Source organism: Fusarium poae, chromosome 4, assembly GCF_019609905.1.
Source record: "Fusarium poae strain DAOMC 252244 chromosome 4, whole genome shotgun sequence".
In the NCBI taxonomy this organism is placed as follows: Eukaryota; Fungi; Ascomycota; class Sordariomycetes; order Hypocreales; family Nectriaceae; genus Fusarium; species Fusarium poae.
Window position 1 is genome coordinate 5,668,122 of NC_058402.1, and position 20,201 is coordinate 5,688,322.

The following is a 20,201-nucleotide window of genomic DNA, read 5'->3' on the forward strand; positions in this document are numbered from 1 at the left end:
AGACAAATTGCTTCACATAGATCAACTCATTATAAACTCAGCCATTCAGATGCATTAATTGTAGATCGTATTACTTTGTTGGATATGATAGTACCCAATGTTATTGATCCTGATGTCATATTATCAAGATAGGGTACTGTACATACTGTAACATGGAAGAAGCACCGCCGCCACAGCCACATGGTCACTTACACCATCGGGGGGTCGGGGCTCACCTCCGCCTGTCTAAATTGAGATTTTTGTCACACCCCTTCCCATATACCTACCTACCTACCTATGCACGTCTTTGGCCCTTTCCTTTTCCTGCAGACCTTTTAGAGGGGCGGACGTTATGAAGATCAAACGGCTCGGAGAATTAAGAATACCTAATGTATGTACTCTGGACAAACGGGAACGAACTTGACCTTGATCATCTCTTTAAACCACACGCCCCCAAGGACCCCCCCGCAAAGCTCGGTACATTCACATACCTACCTACTTACCCAGTACATCTAGGTGCCTTAGTAGGGCGGCATAAACATGAACGGACCAGATTTGGATACTTTGTCAATCTCCACGTCATTTTATTGGATTATCCTCTCTGTCCAATGTTGCATGCTCCTAGCACTGTTCCCAGTCCTTATTGGCCTTGAAAATCCCTGCCTGTTCCTGTCTTCCTTCAGTGGCGCATTGTTTGTACGGTGATGTGCACTGTCATACCCATCTTTTCATGATGGATGCTTGCGCCCCTGTGTCACCAACACGTGGGATTACGCATCTGATTGTCCCGCAATGCACCCTTCGAACCATTGTTTGCTACTCAACCTGACTCGTGATTTCTATCTTCTACTCTGTCACCTCTGCTTCGCGCTATTTGACCTTTACCATGTCCATATTACACCACTTTGCGCGTCTGTCCGAACTCAGGATATCATCCAATATACCAATTCCTCTCTCATCTAGGTAGGTAACGAATCCCCCAATCGTACAAAGCTGTCCAACAAATCCGCCTCAACTCAAATCGCCTCAACTCAAATTGCCTCAACTGCTTCATTGTTCTTGACGGTGCAAATCTGCAGTCGTCCTGATCCCGTCACTCTAACGCCGTCGGCTGCAAATGTTCCGTATGCTCCCACCAACACCATCTACCCGTCTCAACCGGGCTGTCTGATCCGCATAAGTATAATAACATCTAAGACACAATCATAATAATAGGAATAAGGTACACGCTATATCTGCATGAACGCGGGGTCCCCTCACATCAAGATCGAATTAAAAAAAAATCAAACAATGAGTCATGCAAGGGTGCTTCGAGAGCCTTGCTCGTTCAGGAGTCCAGACTTTTGTCTCTGTTAGACCGCAGGACAACGAACAGCGGCACTATCGCGGTTGAGCTGGGCTTTCAGGCTTATCGATCAAGCCGCCAATATCAACCCGTGTCGGCCGGTCCTCGTGCGGCCACTTCTGATCCCCAGTAGGCCGTGATCCAGACTGTTCTGGTTGGGCGCGGATCGGCGGAAGTTGGAACGTTGCTTGAGGACGATATGCGCTCGAAGGAGGAAGCTCACTCCGGGGGACGTTGTATGACTGGGGAGGTCCATATTCCGTACGGCCCGGTGACGCGGCGTACGATGCTGCGCCGGCCCCCACAGCGATTCCATGGTTTGCACTTGTAGGCAACTGAGTCGACGGACCTACAGCTGGACGGGATACCAGTGGCACTTCGTTGAACGGGCCTCTTGTCATGTCGAAAGGGGTGACAGGCGGCGCGGGTGTTCTGTACACAGACTGTGGGGTGAGGGGTTGGGAGATGTACGAGTGCGCTGCTTCCCTTGCGGCAGGCGAAGATGACAAAGGATAGGCATGCCGGACTGGCACACTGAGAACCATGACTATGAAGTAGATCGTGCCCTCCTTCGCAAGTCCAAGTCGGATGGGATATTGTCTGGGTTGTCCATCGGAAGCTCTAAAAGTCAGGTACTCGTGTCGGTCGAGCTGAAATCGTCCAATCTCGTCCGGCCCGAAGCCAAGTCCCTGAAGAATACGGTCAAGTCGACCTAGAATTGGCGGTAAATAGTTGGGCTCCTTTCGTGTTTGTTCCTCGATCAGTTGGCTCCGAATTGATGCCACCTTCTCCCTTTCTGTCAGTACAACCACATCGACCAAGTTCTGTCCCTGAAGCTCTGCTTGGCCAACAGCTTCCATAAAGGCAGGCGATGCCTTTGCAAAATCCATCTTCATATTCAAAAAAGCAACTGGGTCGGCGCCTCGAGGACCACTCGGTAGAGGTGGCGGGTAGGAGGTTTCCATATGTGTTCTCTCGGAATACCGTTGATTCATGTTCTCTCTGTTTTGAAGCTGTCAGCGCATACTCAGAGGTCAGTGATGTGTTTAGTTCGCCTTACCCAGGTCCTATCGGAGCCCCTGACGGGTATATGCTGAGTGGCCGTCTCACTGCAGCGTCTTGTGGGTGCGGGAACCTCGAGGGATCATAGCGAGTTTCGCGATCGTCTCTCAACCGTGGTCGCCCCCGTTTCTTATGCTGGACATCGATACATGCGTCTTCCTTCCCATTGGTGATACATCTCGAACAAGGCCGTTGCGCTACGCTCAGAGGTTAGCATCGTCAAACTCGACATGAAAACGCATGAATAGAAGTTTTCTATCGTCATCCAATGCTTGTTACCAGGGCACCATGGAAACACCATGGCCTTTTTCCAAGCACAGGAGACGTCGTGTCTTGGAATAGCATGCGGATGAAGGAACAGTTGCGAAAACATACCATCACAGCTAGTGGCAGGTTAGCAAATCTCGTTCGTGGGAACTGCGGAAGATCTCTCACCGAAGATGCGCTCGTTTACAGGGGACACAGGCAGAAGCGACATGCCCCTTGGTTTTCCTCTGCGACTTTGGGGAAGTCATTGGTTGGGTTTCGATGATCGAAGGCCGAGCCGAAGAACCATAGGGCGAAGACACCCCGGGAACAGTAGGCGGAATATAACCTGCTTGCTGCGACATGGGCGGTGCCCCGGACTGGATGTACGAAACATGTCGAGATGCGGGATCGTCTGGTCTTCGATAAGGAAATGGCGAGTGGTCCGGAGGTCCTTGTTGAAACAACCTTGGCAAAGTAGTCTGCATACTGGGCGGACCTCGATTATCAGTCGGCGGCTGTTGGCTCAAGCTGCTCCAATAAGTAGCCGGTTGGTTAGGGGCTGAGTATCCCACCGGCGGCTGCATGCGATCGCCGCTGTCCTGAGGCTGTCTCGGGGGAAGGGGAGGAGATCCTGACATAGGCGGAGAGGGATATGCTCGATACCGAGCAATGGTGTTGTTTTTTGCGCTCTCGGAAGCCCACGTCAGGTCTAGGGCGATTTGCGCCAGGTCTGAGATTCCGCGGCGTTGACCTAGGGGAACGGAGGTTGTTTCGAGGAGAGGTCCCTTGGTGAGCATGGAGACAGAATTGCTACACTATCAGTTGGCTGGACAAAAAGACACTCCAACCGTTATTCACAACAAAAGACGGCCTTTTTTTTCCTTCTCGACTGAATTGGGCAATGCTGTTATGCTGCAGATAAGGCATATATGGGTTAGGAATGGTTTGAGCTGAGTTCTTGCCAATAAACCACCTGTCAAGTACCACAACCAGGGATCAAGATGCAGCTTCCTTGGGTCGAGATATGTTCGTCAATTCGACAATCTGTTCCAGTCGAGAGTTATCGAGTTGGAGGGCCGTGAAGCTGTTGAAGTTGATCAGGGAGGAAGACTGCCCCGCTTCGAAGATCTGCAAAGCTGATGTGGCAGGAAAGCAAAAGAAATTGGACAAGCAAAAGATGAGTTTTGTTGTGATGGAACAATATCGTAGAAGTAGTAGCGAGTCAAGATCCAGAAATCGACAAGCGAGTGTGAGGGCGAGGAGGCGTGAGACGAGATGCTGCACCGTGATACTACGAGATGGGATCTTGAAGAAGTCTCGGTGGTACAGCATGAAGCCGTGCAGTTGGGAGGTCGAGACGGAGGCGGCCAACCGCAGAGTTCCAGGACCGGAACCTGAGAGGCGGAACCGGACGAGACAGGCCAGATGAGTAAGTGATTTCGGGACACTCGCTGGCCGGGAGGCCGTGAACACAAGTAATCGAACTGTAAACAGAGGCTGTACGGTGGCCCACGGTCGGTTTTTGTGTGACTATGTATGCACTAAAAGCTTCCCTGGGTGGCAGCGCGACTGAGATGCAGCTGGGATGGATCGGGGTTGGTGACAGGGCAGAGGGACCCTGGCTCGGATTTTAGAGTGGTTAAGTCAATCAAGGATTCCGGTACGTTTCCATAACCATAATTCTCCGCCTGCGTTGGTCTTGCTAGATGAGCCAAAAGTTCATCCGCGTAAGGATTTTGGTGCAGGAGCAACTAAACACAATATGCGGCGCCGATTGGGTAGGTAGGTAGTGTTGTGAGCAGGCGAGGTACCTTGCAAGGCGCAATAGAAAGAGAAAGGAGTACGTAGCAAACTTCCAGATTTTTTTACCCTTTGAATTTTGCTTCTGCTGAACACCGAGAGAATGGTCGTGATTAACCGGCCGAGGGTGCCTTTCGAATTTGATAGTGGGGGGTGTAAGGCAAGATCAAGACGAACAAGGGAGCAGGATGTTGAATGGAGAGGGAGCCGCCGTAGTTAAGTCGGGCCCGCGCCGACTGGTTGGGCTCGATATCGGCTGTCCCGAAGAGATGGTATTGACAGAACGAAGGGCAGTATAAAGAAGGAAAATAGACTAGCAAGCGACCAGGATAGCAACGGGAGCGATTATAGCAAACACTGCTGTGATATTGCTCGGAAGAAGATGAGAATGTAGTCCTCAGACAAAGGCAACGCCTGAAACTAAGACCATGAACGACACTAAGATGAAGGAAACAGATGCGCATGTACTTGATGTACAGTATCTGTACTGCAGAAGCAGGTGCAGATAGATGTAAGTAAGCGTATAGGGAGCTCGACCTGAATCTGCTTGACTGGTACAATGGAGCAATGTCTTGTGCCTTGTCTTGTCTTGTCTCGTCTCGTCTGGTCTGGTTTGGTCTGGTCTGGTCTACTCGTGAGTAAGGACATGCGCGATGGAGCAAGCCAATCCAGCCCAGCCCAGCCCAGACGAGCGAGCTAAGCTGGGTGTGTAATGTACTTCAGTGCCTGTGGAGATACCGTGGTTTTGGTGGATGCCCGTTGTGGAGGTTGTCGTGGTGCTCGACGCCCGGTCGAGGGGGGAGGGGTGCAGCAAGCAAAAATACTTTGACACAAGCAGCTACTTAGTGCCATACTGCTCAGTGACCCTACGATACAGACTGTTGTATCGGAAGACGAGAACTTGGAAGAAAGGGACACATGATGCACATATGTAGGTTGACGACCAGGGATCGAGGCAGCAGGCCAAGCTACTAACCTGCTATTTAGAGAGCTGGAACGGGGGTATGGATATGCGAATTGTTGTTGGTTATTTCAGCAACCCAAAGAGGCAAAGGGAGACAGACCAACGAGGATATGCTCCAGGGCACAATGCACATCCCCTGAAGATTGAGCATTCTAATAAACCAGAACAGTAAGAAGCAAAAAAGGGAGCCCAGACCTGGAGGTGCTCAGGTGCCATAACTACAAGGTATTGCGAAGCCATCCCATCACGTCGAAGCATCAGGCCAGCAAGCGAAAAGAACGGTAATGATTCCGTCCAGGGAAAATGCCAGATGGAGTTGAGCAACGGGAGGCTAGTGAGTGAACCAACGGGATAGGATGTACGGTGCAGAAAGTGGGCTGAGCTTTATTAGGCATTTCAATTGAACCATGACAAGGCGCGTGGCAAGCAGCTGAACTGTATTATCTAAAATCGTGAGCATCAAAGCGCCAACCGAGCTTCTTTATTACCCGTCGTCAATTATCAACTCAGCCTCGTGTATCAATCGATAGTTCAGTGCAATCAATGCCTGCAGGCCTGAAGCTGTGCAGTACAGAAAGACCAGGCTGGACCTAGCTTGGGATCCATTATCGCGATATCATCTATTAATACCAGCTTGGACCATTCCTATTGTTTATCTATCTATATCCATAGCCGTGGCTCGTTCATGTGGATAGGTCCAGGAACCGGAAATTTTAAAACAGCAAGCTTGACGAGCTGGCCATTCCTGGAGGCGTAAACGTCAGTCAATGCCAATTTTCGGTGCTGATGTTGGCCGACTAGGCGCCAGGAACGAGGGTCTCCAATGGCATACGTGGGTGAAGATGAAGCAAAATTACGGACGCTAGCATCGGTATTAATTGTTCGGCCGGGGCTCCGAATTGACGAGGCCTTTCGAGATGTCTGTCAATTACTCTTTTGATACTGGGGCCATGACAAAAGCCAGGGTCTGGTCTGGTCTGGTTAGGGGTATCAGGGAGGTTGGCAGATTTGATGGGGGTACCATACAAAATTGTTATGACGGTTCAAGAGAATGTATCCAAGCAGGATGTGATGAAACTCGGGAGTTTCCTTTTCTATGTCTTCGCTTGACCACATCCGCGAGGGTTCTGGTTAGCGTATATTCACAAGTACATAGGTAGGCGCGTTATTAGCTCTGTAACACCGTGTTACCAAGGCAGTTTAGAGGCTTGCTAGGTCTATCTTTTTTCCCTAGGTCAAGGCGGTACTAAACCTAACGACATGTCCTTTCATTGTGATGTTCCGGCCGGCAAAATTCAACATCTATTATCTTAGCGCTCTTCTCTGCCTCGATGGCCTATCTAGGATTCCACACCCTAGATCTATGACTTAGTGTTGGTTAGCTAACATCGCGAACCCAAAGCAGCCACAATAACGTGAGCAACAGGAATATTGTTGCCATACCAAGCTTACATTATAAGCTACCTACCTACCTACCTATCTATATTAATTGAACAAGCAAGGTCTCGACAAGTTAGTTCTTGCCGTTTTATTTTATTTTATTTTTATACAGGCTTCCCTCCCGTCTCTCAACTTGATCTGGTCTGATTGACCCTGCAAGGGTAGTACCTACCCGGTTATGGATCTCATAATTGATCAGGTAGGAAGCACGTGTCTATACATGGAAGGTAGGTACTCAATACTGTTGGTCCATCCATAAACTTCCATATGTAGAGTCGCCTTCCTCATTAACCCAAACTCACGGAAGGAGGAAATGTTAGTCTTACACCATCAATCCACGGGGAAGGCAGTTACATGGATTCAACATCCTTGCTACCTAACTGCTACTTGCCCTTGCTCAGGTATAGAGCTACCAGCCAAGATACTTACATCATCGCCAGGTCGTGCTTACCACATTTTACCTTCCAGCCACCATCCTTACTCTGCTGTGGCATTTACATGCATCGGGACCTGAGGTAGTTTCTGGACCAAACGATTTCGTCTTATTTGTGAATATTATTTCTTCGCTTTTCGATACGCTCTTTTCTACTATTGATGCCTCGTTGATGTTACAGACATGCCGAGGAATTCAGCTGTGTAATGCCGCGAGATCTAGTGTCAGGGTGCAAGGTTTAGCCCCAGTCAGACGTTACGTTTGTGCCACGACCACATCCTTGTCATTCGGTTTTTTTTCTTTCTCTTCATGTTGCGCTCTCGACTCAAGACTCGCTCCAGTTCAGCGGTGGGATCACAACATTGTTGCACTGCACAAGACGATACGCCGCATCGGCTCCCACTATCGAGTGGGGGCCTCCTGCTTACAAGCACATGATTCGGGATGTTGTTAGTGACGCATGTCAGGTTCCAAGACTCCAAGGACCCTCACTGTTGAAGAGTATCTCTAGTCGGCAGGGTTACAGACCGACGTGTGTTGGTATGCGTCGAGATCGCGCGACTGCTTTGTTGTGTAGTCGCTATTGTGCTTACACGAATCGACAAAGCCTCATTGAGCCACTTGGCTTATTAACTATCTGTCTGCCAGGTGTTAATGCCTCTAAACGGTCCAGCCGCCAAGCGACAAGATCTAGAACTACTTCCGCGCCCATCCACGGATACCAACTATTATAACACTTCACCGGCTCGAGCAATTTTGCGACCACAGGTCTTTAGGGATGTAGTGGTTCATCTCCACTATATAGCTGTCATTGCAGGGTGTTGAGTTGCTTAGCGTTCGCTTAGGACAGGCCAAGAACCTTTCTGTTTGATTAGGCACAGCACCAAAGAGAGCATGATACTCTGTAATGAATGTTGGATCATCACCCTCTGGGTTGCTCTTCAAAACCTCCCCTTTTTCTCCCTAGCTGGGAGGGGCTATTGCAAACTCCTACAACTTGTGGCTTGTATGCGAACCGAAGACAAGCGGGTGTCCTGCGAATGAAGCTGTTACTACACTTGCCATACAGCCCATTCTTTACCTAATGTACGTACCTGTACTTTTAGCAACGGTCGGCTACCACCTAGCGCAATCTCAAATTCCGCCAACCACTCCAGATGTCCTATCAGGTATATTGGATTATACCCAGGCAATAGATCTGGACCCTGCGCACACAGACCAAGAACCAGGTCACATCGTCTTGACATGCGACAGTACAGATACATACTATCGCGGGGCATCATAATACATAATCACACATAATTTCCATTCGTGAGCACTAGATCTCAATCAATAACTTTGTAGTGGGCAGCCGGTCCTATCAAACGGGTACCCTTGTTGTTAAAACATAGCTTACCCGGAGGCAGGAGCCAGCCCCCTTCCATACAAGTCTCGCAAACACCCCACTAGCAGTATCGGACATCTCGCTGACGACGTCTGTGCCCATGGTTAAATCTCCGTCGGCAAGAATGTGGCCTACCCTACTCCGTATCTGCGCCGCCATATCTACGGAGTACCCCGTTTGCAAAACGCAACCTGGTTCATATGTAGCCATCGTCGGTACTCCTTCAACAGCGGCCGCTCGCTCACCAGCACTTCCGGAAAGACCTTGTCTTTACTGGGCACCCGCCCTGCAGTTGGGGCAACAATGGCAAAAGCTGCCGCACTATCGCGGCAGCTCTATGTAGACTAAGCTCTGGTCAGCAGAGCATATCCAAACCTGTTACCGATGACTGGATATCTGGCCTGTGCTCTTTTGTGTTCATCTGGACATCTTGAGGAAGGGCCTGCATTGTCTTGTCTGACATCTCAGTCACTGAGAGTCAGATATGATCAAGCACCGTGCCGACGCAACTCGTAGAAGGCTATCTTTGAGTATACCCTCTATATCTACATCATTCCTCGGTGGCTGCATCGTCTTGAAGACCATGTCGGAGAAATTCAACCTTGAAGGACGTTATATTTGATGACCTGTCACTTTGCCGTGGTTGCAGTAGACGAGTCTGTCTTGGGTCTAGCCGCGACCGTTAGATCTACTAAAGGTACGGTATGTTGGTTGTGTACCCGAGCCACCGTTCGGTTATAACTTATTGGGACATATCGGTCAGAAAGGGCGAGGTCATTAATAATAAGCCAGAGCAATGCGGGAACAAAACAACCACGCCAATCCCATTAGTACTTTCTGCATGCAATCGTTGGCAGAGGCTACCTCGGTCGACGTCTTTCGATGCAACCTTTGGCGTATTCTGCGCAGGGACCAGAGCAAAGCTGAAAGAGTGTGGATCAGCGGGACCGTGGTCAAATTGCTACTTGAGTACTTAATATCACTCAGGACGATTCTGCGACAGCTCTTGGTCATTTTGGGCAAAGAGCTCGCGTGATCTACAGATCTTAATCGCTTGGGATGTCAGGGTTGGCGACTGCCATTATTTACTCGCTTAGTCTTTTCCCCCTCATCTTGTCTTCCTTTCCTAGCCCTGCTTCCTCTAACTAATAGCACGAAACAACCCCACTACCGTCACCGCTGTCGTAGTATGTGGCTTGGCCTTCTGCCAGCTCTGCCGTTCACATGTTGGACATGCGGAGAACGGTGATCCTCAAGAAGCGCATGGTTATAGCAATCGGTGACCTGTTCTGAAAGCTCCTGCAGGCGTGCCATGTGGTCCAGAGCATATTATCGGACTGCAGGTAAGACATAGGTAGTTTACGGTAGATCCGGAACTTTCTGAGTACTAGTCTAGGCTAGTTACCAGACTCCAGCCACCCCTGGAACCGACTTTCACTAAACCATGAACCGTGTGTGAAAAGAAATTGCTTGTTCTTGTCTATCAGAGTCTTGGATATTCATCTTGACCAATTAGCGTTCAAGCCACTTTTTGGTCGAGAACTGTTGATCCGGCAAGTCATAAGTTTTGGCTACAGCCAGATCACCACCAAACCCTTCAGCCCGCCAAATCATCAAACTTGACCTGAGACATCCGACATGTGGTTGGGGATGACGACAGGTGCCAAACATGTGTGGCTTACGGCTTCCATGTCAGGGATATCGCTTTCTACAGTCGCGCCGACAGAACAAAAACCCCTGCTCGAGTGCCAGAAAACCTCCCGTGTCGGGCCCGACAAGTAATATGGAATGTTTCCATCCGCATTTTTACACACCATATCAGTGTCCAGTCTCGTCGTTGGTAGGCTCATGTAGAGGTTAACTTCGCTTAATGTTTATAAGTGAGCCCCATGAGTATTTGGATAAAGGAGGCTGATGAACCATACTCTTAAAGTTTGCAAGGGCGAGTCAGGCACGTACCGCAGCTCTTGAGAAGAAGACTTGTTGCCGGTTTTCCCTTAATGTCTCAGCAGTTTTCGACAACATGTGCAATAGTTGGCCGAAACACACGGAAAGGCCTTGAAATTCTAGACCATGTCGAGATTCCCTCATTCTCATTCTCATCTTCTTTTTTTTTTTCTTTCCCTTTTCCCCCTTCTTTTCTTTTTCTACTCTGATGACATGGCCACGCTGTTGTTGACACACCAAACTGCCAAGACGGGTGGGCTCAAGGCTTCGGGTTTGTTCCTGAAAGAAATCTCCGGAAAGGTTAAGGTATTCGTATAAGAGAAATGTGGTGCTCCCGACTGGACGGTTCGCTGTGGATATGGGCGCCAGACTCTGCTAAACTAGCGAAGCGGCTGTCGGGCAACTGTACTTGTGACGTTGGTGTGCAGGCGGGTTGCAGGCTTTCTGACTCAGTTTGGTTGAGACTAAAAGAGCGGTGATTGGGTAAAAAAGAAATGCAGCGAGGCAAAAGGAAACCTTTGCCTCGAATCCACGCTCTCGGTGTTGCCAACGATGTATCGCACCGCAACGCACCGCACCGTACCGTATCCCTGTGGTTGCACCGCGGACGGTGCCTACCTATAGATGGATGCTGGCTGAGGCTGTCATATCTGACTGGCGATGCCGCCCGTGCGACATCTGAGACGGGGGCAACATCACTTACCCTCATGACTGCATTAGAGATGCCAAGACTCGACATATGTACATACTTGTATAGAAGCAAGTTCTGTCATGTTCTTTGGGGGTTTCATGACGCGGGCGTTGTCGGACATGGTAGGCGAGTGTGGCACACTTGTCTTAGACACCCGCTAAAAAATGCTCCTATGGTGGCAAAAGCATCAAGGTCTAGAGCTTCCGAAAAGGCGGTTCAGCTGCGATTGATGTAGATTTTGCCAAGCCACGTCTAAGGAATTGACAAGGACACACTAGGCTGGTAAACCATCAGATATGTATGTACTGTACCGTACGTAGCAGATGTACGCCGCAGGCTTGACGACAAGGGTCAGAGAGAGACAATTGTCTTGCCCCGTCTCGAATTGCGATTGCGACCAAAAAAAAAACCTAGTCCTGTCCTGTTCTGTTCTATCCTGTCTTGGTGTGACAGCGCGCACATCGAAAGAGGTGTCGGATGCGAGATAGATACATACTCAGATTGTTGGAAGCACAGCATAACCCCCCCCTCCTTGGCGATCAAGTCTGGTAGAGATAGGTACAGATGTGAGTTGCAGATGTGACCGCCAACTCTGGAACCTGGGTACTAGTAGTTATAGCGGACAGCTCTACCTGAAAACGTATTTACATGCCTACCTAGGTACTGTCTAGACTAGGAGGTAGGTATTTGGAAATAGTATCAATACCCAATATCAGAAATGAACAAGGTTTACAAGGAAATGAACAAGGTTTACACGGCCAATGCTACATCCTACCAAAGATAGCAGAAACGCTACTGTTAGATAATGGATTATTATGGAAAGAGTGGCCCAATCCGAACCGATCCAAGGCAGGTAGTCTAGGTACTACCGGATCTCCCAAGTTCCTGTCTGGGTTTCTCCTGCCTTATTACAATATTGGTAGCTGGGCCGAGGAAACGAGTGAATACGAGGCAGGTGCGGGTCCGGTACCCTCTTACACAAATTGTAGATGCTTACCTACCTCTGTAGCAATTCGTGCTGGTCTTTACTACTTCCTAATTAAGAAATATCATTAATTGTTGAACTATATCCTTTATATGTTCCTCAACCTAGCAGATAGAAACCTGCATATAGTCAAAACACGCTCAAGTCGACTACGTCAACTACTAAGCTACTAACTTACAGTACCACACAGGCTGCCCTACTTCCTAGACAGGCAACGTTTGATCGGATCGGCACTGCCAAAAAGGTACCTTAACGGCTCATCACGACCTTACAGATGATGAACCCACTCGATCAAACGGGGAAAATAAACGGAGATGCATCCCGCACTGCGCTGCAGCAACAAGGAGCCCTGACCGGAAAGCTAAGTTCCCTTGATACCCATCCATGCTCATTCAACACGATATGGGATATGGCTCTTTTCAAGACTCAAATTCATGCTCAAGAGGCCTCTGCTACTGACAAAAATGACCGCGGCCTGGCCATTCCTTGCGCTACTACAGAGTATTATTCATCATGGCATTGCCGATCATGCATATATGGGATAATATTGTCTATCATACAATACAACCCCAGGACTGTTGATTATAACAAACCAGAAAGACCAGACTCAACACAACACCACCCCGAAGTCAAAATAAGTAGGGCCGCTGTCGTCATTACGATGTACTCGGGATAACGTTATCCTAGCGAATTGCCCGATTCGCCAAAGACCACACCAATTACCATCCAAGCCATACGTCCAACGTACTACACGATTTTGCTTGGGGTGGCGCTCAGCCAAAAGGCATGCTATGAAATTGACTACCATGGCTCGCTCCCCTTGTTGATTTTTTGCGACTCTACTTTGCTAGGATTTGACAGGCAGGTTCATTCCCTGCAATGATATGCGCCGCTTAGAAAGCTCATAACCACTTCGGGTAGGGGACGGGCACATGGCAATGGACCCCTTTCCGTCTCTTTGTGCAAGGCCAACCCTGCTGTCAGCAGCCCCCATTATCCATGTATTGCCTAATATGTACAATCTCAAAAGAAACAAACCTGGCTGGGACTTCCTAGCAGTCGAATCCTCTTCTGCACTGGCTGTGAAATATCAAAACACCCACCTCAGTTAGGGGCCTGTACTATCAAAAGCCTATGTTCAACTCCCTCCCTTGCCATACTGTACATACAATAACGGCTTGGAGGGCTCGGGTAGCAGCGCCATCGCGGCGATTCAGCCATGGTGTTGCCTACCTACCTATCGTACGAGTCCAAAGGTCGCGACCACAGTCTCTTTTGCGAAAGGATCCAAGACAATGCAGCCCAAACGGCGTTGTTCTGGCGTTCCTAGTACGCATCTTTTCATTGGGTCCTTCAAACCCCGCAAACCGGCTGTAATATCACGATAGTTGATGGGCCCGACCCAATTTAGACACATGATGTCTTTTCTAGTTATCCCACGTTTCGGCACGTTTTCCTCTGAGTCCAGATTCGAAGATGCCCGGCAGCTTGGAGAAGGGGGGTGGGGTCCTTTCCTCCCTGGCGCAACCCTTCGATAGTTTGGGCAGAACCGAAAAACGGTGAGAGAGGACTATGTGATCATCTTAATTGGGGCAGCATTTTCATCTCATCAACCCCTGCTGACTTGACCAGGAACAACCGGCAAGCGTCTCGAGAGACCAGCATTAGGAATGGAGGATGACTGGCAGTGTCAAAGAGTGCCGTGCCATGCCGTTCTGAAGTTTCCACGTCTGTGACCAGCGACAGTTATCCATGATGAAAATAAGGGTTCAAACCGGACTTTTAATGGCACAGAATGATCAGCCCTTTTCAGGCTCAATTATGGCTATGGCGGCTGGTGCCGTAGTTTGGGTTCCAGTAGGGGCAGCGCTAGTAAATTTCCGCGCCTGGATTGTTCCCTGAGGATATGATCTGACATGATAAACTCGAAGCTGTCTAGTTATCTAAATTCCAGGGACCAGGCTTCTAACGTACCAGTAGTGAGTTGCCAATACTATACGTCACCCGGCAGGCATTGCACCAAAGTCTCAGCAATTATGAGTTGACTTAGTTGGAAGCATTCTCGCACTACCTATGCTATGGCCAGATCAACAGCTTTGTATATGGAGATAGGGCATCGTACAACAATAACAACAACGACAGGAACAGCCATTGTGGCCCGGTTGGGGTTAAGCTACCAACGAGAGCATGGTACAAATCGGGGATTGTCGTTCTCTCTGGGCTTTAGGATGGGCGGGATCTCTGGCTTGACCTTGTCTTCGTCTCTGGGGAAATTGATCTGACAAATACTTTCCTAGCCGGCATGGTAACCACAGCTGTGGCCGAGTACAAACTCAATATTTACTTGACACAGATCTGCCATGAAACTGTACAGCAAAGACTACCCTAACGATAGCCCAACACGTAGTCATTGTACATTTCCGAACAATTGGCACACATTCCTGCCCAACGTCTTCCTCATCACTTAGACCTGCCTATCATCGATTTCAGAAACGTATGGCTAAGCTAATGAAGAATGAAGAGTTACCAATGTATATACTGTACGACACGGGGCATCGATAACCACAGTCCCGGAGGCCTGGGACGCGGCAGTGTGCTTGCAGACTGTGCCTGCGGGTAACTGCATGCATTGCTGGTTCCTCCTCCGTTCATTTTGGTATGTGGTGGTAGTCAGCCATCACTTGGGGCCACTGGCGAGATCAGGCAATGGGGCCAGAAGCGAGGTGGCCAACATGTCTTTGAGACCCTTTTGGTGGTTAGGCCCATACAGCTGAGAGTGGCATCATGTGGGCGCCTCGATTCATCAAGAAAGTCTCGCAAACTTAGCCATGGGTATAGTTCCTTGGACTTGCCCTCGCGTGTGAATCCGTCAGAATGGCTTATTGTCTCAAGAAGGATTATGGATAACTGGTATACAGCTCATGTGTTATGGTCAACCTAAGGGCCTGGACCACTAGGTACAGCTTATTTGCCTACTAGTTTTACATCACACGAACTGTTGCCGATTATGCTCGGTCGAAGTACCTTGAGGCTCAAGGAGGCACGATTTGGAAAGCTGAAAAGCACCTTGCTTAATTCCCTGTGGGCTTGTCTTGCAGTCATATTTGTTTCAGATTTATTGTTAATTGTGGCCTGATATTTGTAGTCAGAAGCAAACTTACGAGGGCTGGATATGAGAGTTGGTCATAGTGCAGATGGGTCTACGCCCGCCATGAAATGTCTTAGCGACACAAGAAAAATAAAAAGCAAAGGGGCACTTTTACTCTTGACCGAGTCTGAGCTTTCGAGAAGCCATTCGGCACACACGCGAGATGGGGTTTCGGTATTGGCCTGAAAAGCTGAGAGCTAAGAGATCGGCTCGTATACTTGAACCTGGCCAAGCAGGTCCTCCCTCAGTCCTTGCATAATCCGTTAGTCTCGACTGTGTCAGCCATCCCAGATTTCCTTCCTTGGTCGTCGATGAAACAAGTCTTACTACAACGGATCGCTAGATTTATCCCGTTGCTAGCTCTGAGTAGAGTCGTCAATCCCGTTGCTCTAGATCGATCTCCCTTCCCTTCATGGTCGATTCGTGAAATGTGGCGCAAGCGCTTGCTTCTTTGAGTGCTTCTCCCTCCCTGGAGTCACCGAGGGTCTGGGTCGACATACGCCAAACCCGCCATGATGAACCATGATCGGCCTACAGAAGTCATTTGGCACCCGACACGCACGCGGGGGCGTTTTCTGCGGGTTACGTTGAACCTGGGGTCGAGATATGTCCACCCTATAGTTCCAACATCAAGTACTCGTGATCTTCAATGACCGGTATATATGCCTCGCACTTCGGTTACAGCAGTAGAAACGTAATACTCCGATTCATGGCGAGACATTACCTGGTAACTCTGTCTGACATGACGTCTTCATCTTGAAGAGCGAAGAAGTTCCCAGTGTTGTTACAGTGACTCTGTCAACAGGCAAGGACAACTCTTGGGCATGGAGAACGACATTAAGACCAAGAGGCCGCCACGCGACACCGCCCATTCTACCAGACTGTATAACTGAAACAAAATATAGAGCGACGAGATATCAATGCTTAAATACTAAGAACGATGGAATCTATTGTGATATACACATGGCATTACATCGGTATGGCATACCGAAAAAGGAAACAAAGCAAGACAATAACTCCTGAATAATAACTCATCTCGCCAATCATCCGGCACCATGACTTGGTCAGTTCGTGCACCGGAGATCCAGCTCGGGATCTGTCTGCCGGAGATGTTCCGATGTCTCGCATTTAAGACTCATTCCCAACAACTCCCGGAAGTACATAAACATCAGAAGGATATGAGACATATCTCAAATCGAGTGACATATCCGCATCCCTTGGCCGATTGTACTCTAGCGTAACACAACAAAGTCAGACTCGCTTGGCTCGCTGCGGCGTTACCTTGACCGTACCAGTTTGGCACAGAATCTGATAGAAAAGATGGCATAAGATACATCACAACCCTGAGAAAGGCATGCAGCTTACAAGACGCCACAGTCGGGCTCACCCAGTTGTCTTGAATGGAAACAAGTATGTGCGCAAGGGAGAGAATGGCCAAAGTTGGCGGGAAGGACAACGTGAGATCACGGGATAGGGGGTTTGTGGGACGAGCAGCCGTTTGGTGAACCGGATAGATGCGTCGCAAAGGGGGCCGGTTTGGGCCATATCTGTGGGATCAAGCCAGCCACTCTCACTGGTAGGGATAGGAATTTGTGACGCAGTTAAGCAAGTCGCCACGAGACGTTTCAGGGGTGCAGACTAGGCCAAGGCCTGTCGACAAGACAGTCAACATGTGTGAAGCGATGATATAGTCGACAAAGGTTCTGCTGGGCGCATTAGAGTCGACTCTCGATGCCTCGGTAGTTACTGTCCTCGGCCCAATGCGAGTCAGGCCAGACGAGACGGATGGCTTCCCAGATATGGCTATTCAAGATATATGTCAGTGGAACATAACTCTTGTCTTCGGGCATAATATGCGGCAGGGTTGAGTGTAGGACAAAAGTATCAACCAAAGAGGGAGATGGCTTACCTGACGTGAAGAATTTCGAGTCCATCCTTGACCTCTTGAGGGAGATCTTTGACATCCTTACGGTTCTGGGCTGGAAGTAGCACAGTCTTAACGCCAGCTCGGAGGGCGCCGATGAGTTTCTCCTTGATGCCTCCGACGGCTGTAACTCTGCCCCGGAGAGAAATCTCGCCCTGTCACACAGATGATAGTCAGTATACTGGATTATCACGAGCTGACTGCTTGGATAAAAACATACCGTCATCGCCATTGTCGGTGGTACCGGCTTCCCCGAGAAGAGAGATATGAGTGCGATAGCCTGACCGATACCACTACTGGGACCGTCTTTAGGAATAGCACCAGATGGGCAGTGAACGTGAATGCTGCGCTCTTTCATGATGTCCGAAGTAGGTTCTGGCGTCAAACCCAGCTCGAACGCATGTGCTTTGACCCAAGTCAAGGCGACCTCAACACTCTCCTTGAGAACATCGCCCAATTTCCCTGTGAGCTGAACTCGTCCATTACCGGGCATATCGGCGACCTCGATGAAGAGGATACTGCCATTGCCGCCAGAACTATAGGCTACCAGCCCTGTTACAATGCCCGGACGGCTAGTCTTTTCGGCAATCTCTTCTTCAAACTTTTCAATGCCCAGAATATCCTCGATATCCTCTACGCTCAGCTCGGGTCGGTAGTGCTCCATGTGACCCGCATCCTTCGCCTCAGCGTATTCAACAGCTTTAGCGCGACAGACTGAACCAATTTCTCGCTCCAAGTTGCGAACTCCGGATTCGCGGGTGTAGCAGTCGATGATTTTGGAAACGACCTCTTGATTGAAGGTGACCTGACTTTCGGCCAAGCCATTGACTCTGATCTGCTTGGGAACGAGGTGCTGTATCGCAATATGTCTTTTCTCCAGTGTCGTGTAGCCAGGGATGTAGATAGTCTCCATTCGATCCAAAAGAGGAGCGGGGATAGTGTCAAGGCTATTGGCAGTAGCGATAAAAAGAATTTTGGAGAGGTCAATCGGCATGCCCACATAGTGATCCTGGAAGTTGTAATTTTGCTCAGGGTCTAGGACCTCCAGCATAGCCGCTGAAGGATCACCGTGGATGCTTGCCTGGCCAATCTTGTCGATCTCATCGAGTAGGATGACAGGGTTAGCAACGCCGACCTTTCTTAGACCCTGAACGATGAGGCCTGGCATGGCCGCAACGTAGGTTCTTCGGTGGCCCCTGATCTCAGCCTCATCTCGAACACCGCCGAGGGAAATGCGATGAAACTTGCGACCAAGAGCCGTTGCGACTGACCTTGCCAGACTGGTCTTTCCCACACCAGGGGGACCTGCCAAGAGCATGATAGGAGACTTGTCCACCATACGCTGGGACTTGAGGATTTCGAGCTTGGCCATCTCGGGCTTTGTGGCATCCTCAGTTCCTGAGCCTCCTTCGACGGCCTCTTTGGCTTGCCTTTCCTCGTTTCCTTGCTCGTTGCCAGTAGACTGGACTGTCTCCTGCTCTGCTTTCTTAATTTTCTCTTCAACGTCATCGTTGATCGATTGTTTGAGCCTTAATACAGCCAGGTACTCGATAAGCCTTTTCTTGACGTTGTCTAATCCATAATGGTCATCGTCGAGTTGTTTCCTCGCTCTGTGAAGAGTCTCAGGGCCCAAACGATCGTCTGTGGTGGCTGTCCAAGGTATCTCCGCCAAAGTTTCCAACCAGTTACGAGTGACCTGATACTCCTGGTTCATGGGTTGCATCTTCTGCAAGCGTCTTAGCTCGCGGTCCACGCTCTTGGCGGCTTCGGCAGGAAGTTTAGCGCTCGACAGCTTGCGCTTAAGCTCGTCGAGCTCGTTGGCCTCCTGATCGTCATTATGATCGTTGCCACCAGGCATTTGCCCGTTAGGTGGAACAAATGCCATGCCCGGGATCGGTGGCAGCGAGCCTGGTTTTCGATTCTGGTTCTCGTTCAATCGATCCAGTATTTGAATGGGCATGGTTGTGAAAGTGGTGATCTTGAAGTTATTTTTGATGCCACCAACTTGGCGCTCCAGTAATTCAATGACCTTTGTGAGGCGCACCTTGACATCCAGAGCTGCAAGAACCTCGAGCTTCTCCTCATGTGTACTCTCGACTAGGTTAGCCATGAAATCGGCGAGAAGGCCGGCTTCTTGTAATTCCTTTCTCATGATGAGCATTTCGAGTCGTCTGGTGAGCACTGGCGAAAGAATTGGGCCGTCGCGGGTTCGGGGAAGGAGTGATGAAATCCTTAAAATGGTGACCAATTCGCGTGATCGGGTTTTCAATAGGGCGAAAAGGTCTTGCGCCTGCTTATCGGTAACATTGTCTGGATAAAACAGTCAATCACGAGTAATGAAGGGAAAGTTTGGTAAGGCGGCCTACTGTCTTCGTGGAAATATGTCACTTTGGCTTCGAAGTAAGGACGTTCGCGTGTAAAATTCTCGATGCGCACGCGGGTAGTGCCTTCAACACGCAAGGCAAATTCACCGGTTCCTCTTCCATCAATGCCGATGATCTTTGCTGCGACGCCAAACGTAAAGAGATCATCCTTTTTTGGCAGAGCCAGGAAGCACGTTTTCGATCGCGGCCGGATCTATCTCTTCAGCATCGCCAATAAGTCGTTGACCATTGCCACTGATGAGAGGAGATGAAATGGGAACACATGCGATGGGAATGCTGTCGATGCGCGTATCGGGACCCTTGGAAGCTGCTTGTTCGTAGACATGGGCGAGCAAGGCGGGGATATCGGGTCTGTTTGACGAGACTGGGATACGCTGGATGAGGCCGGGGAGGAGAATGGTGCCTCTCGCGAGTGGTATCAGGGGAAGATTGGCAGTCTGCGGCTTTGCCATGGTGCCACTGGTTC

The 20,201-nt window shown here is 49.6% G+C and overlaps 2 protein-coding genes across 2 annotated transcripts; both read right to left on the reverse strand.

The window, feature by feature from the left end:
- Positions 1-1,359: 1,359 nt before the first annotated feature.
- FPOAC1_011918 (uncharacterized protein) lies at positions 1,360-3,432 on the reverse strand (the record flags this gene model as incomplete). The annotated part of the gene is made up of 4 exons (XM_044856285.1): positions 1,360-2,326; positions 2,385-2,583; positions 2,762-2,769; positions 2,822-3,432. 4 exons carry the CDS (start codon positions 3,430-3,432, stop codon positions 1,360-1,362), a joined length of 1,785 nt encoding a protein of 594 aa, XP_044703598.1.
- Positions 3,433-17,142: 13,710 nt separating this feature from the next.
- Positions 17,143-20,187, reverse strand: FPOAC1_011919 (uncharacterized protein; the record flags this gene model as incomplete). Its single annotated transcript, XM_044856286.1, has 5 exons — positions 17,143-17,230; positions 17,337-17,506; positions 17,572-19,661; positions 19,718-19,883; positions 19,909-20,187. The coding sequence occupies 5 exons, from the start codon at positions 20,185-20,187 to the stop codon at positions 17,143-17,145; spliced, it is 2,793 nt and encodes a 930-aa protein (XP_044703599.1).
- Between the last annotated feature and the right edge of the window lie 14 nt (positions 20,188-20,201).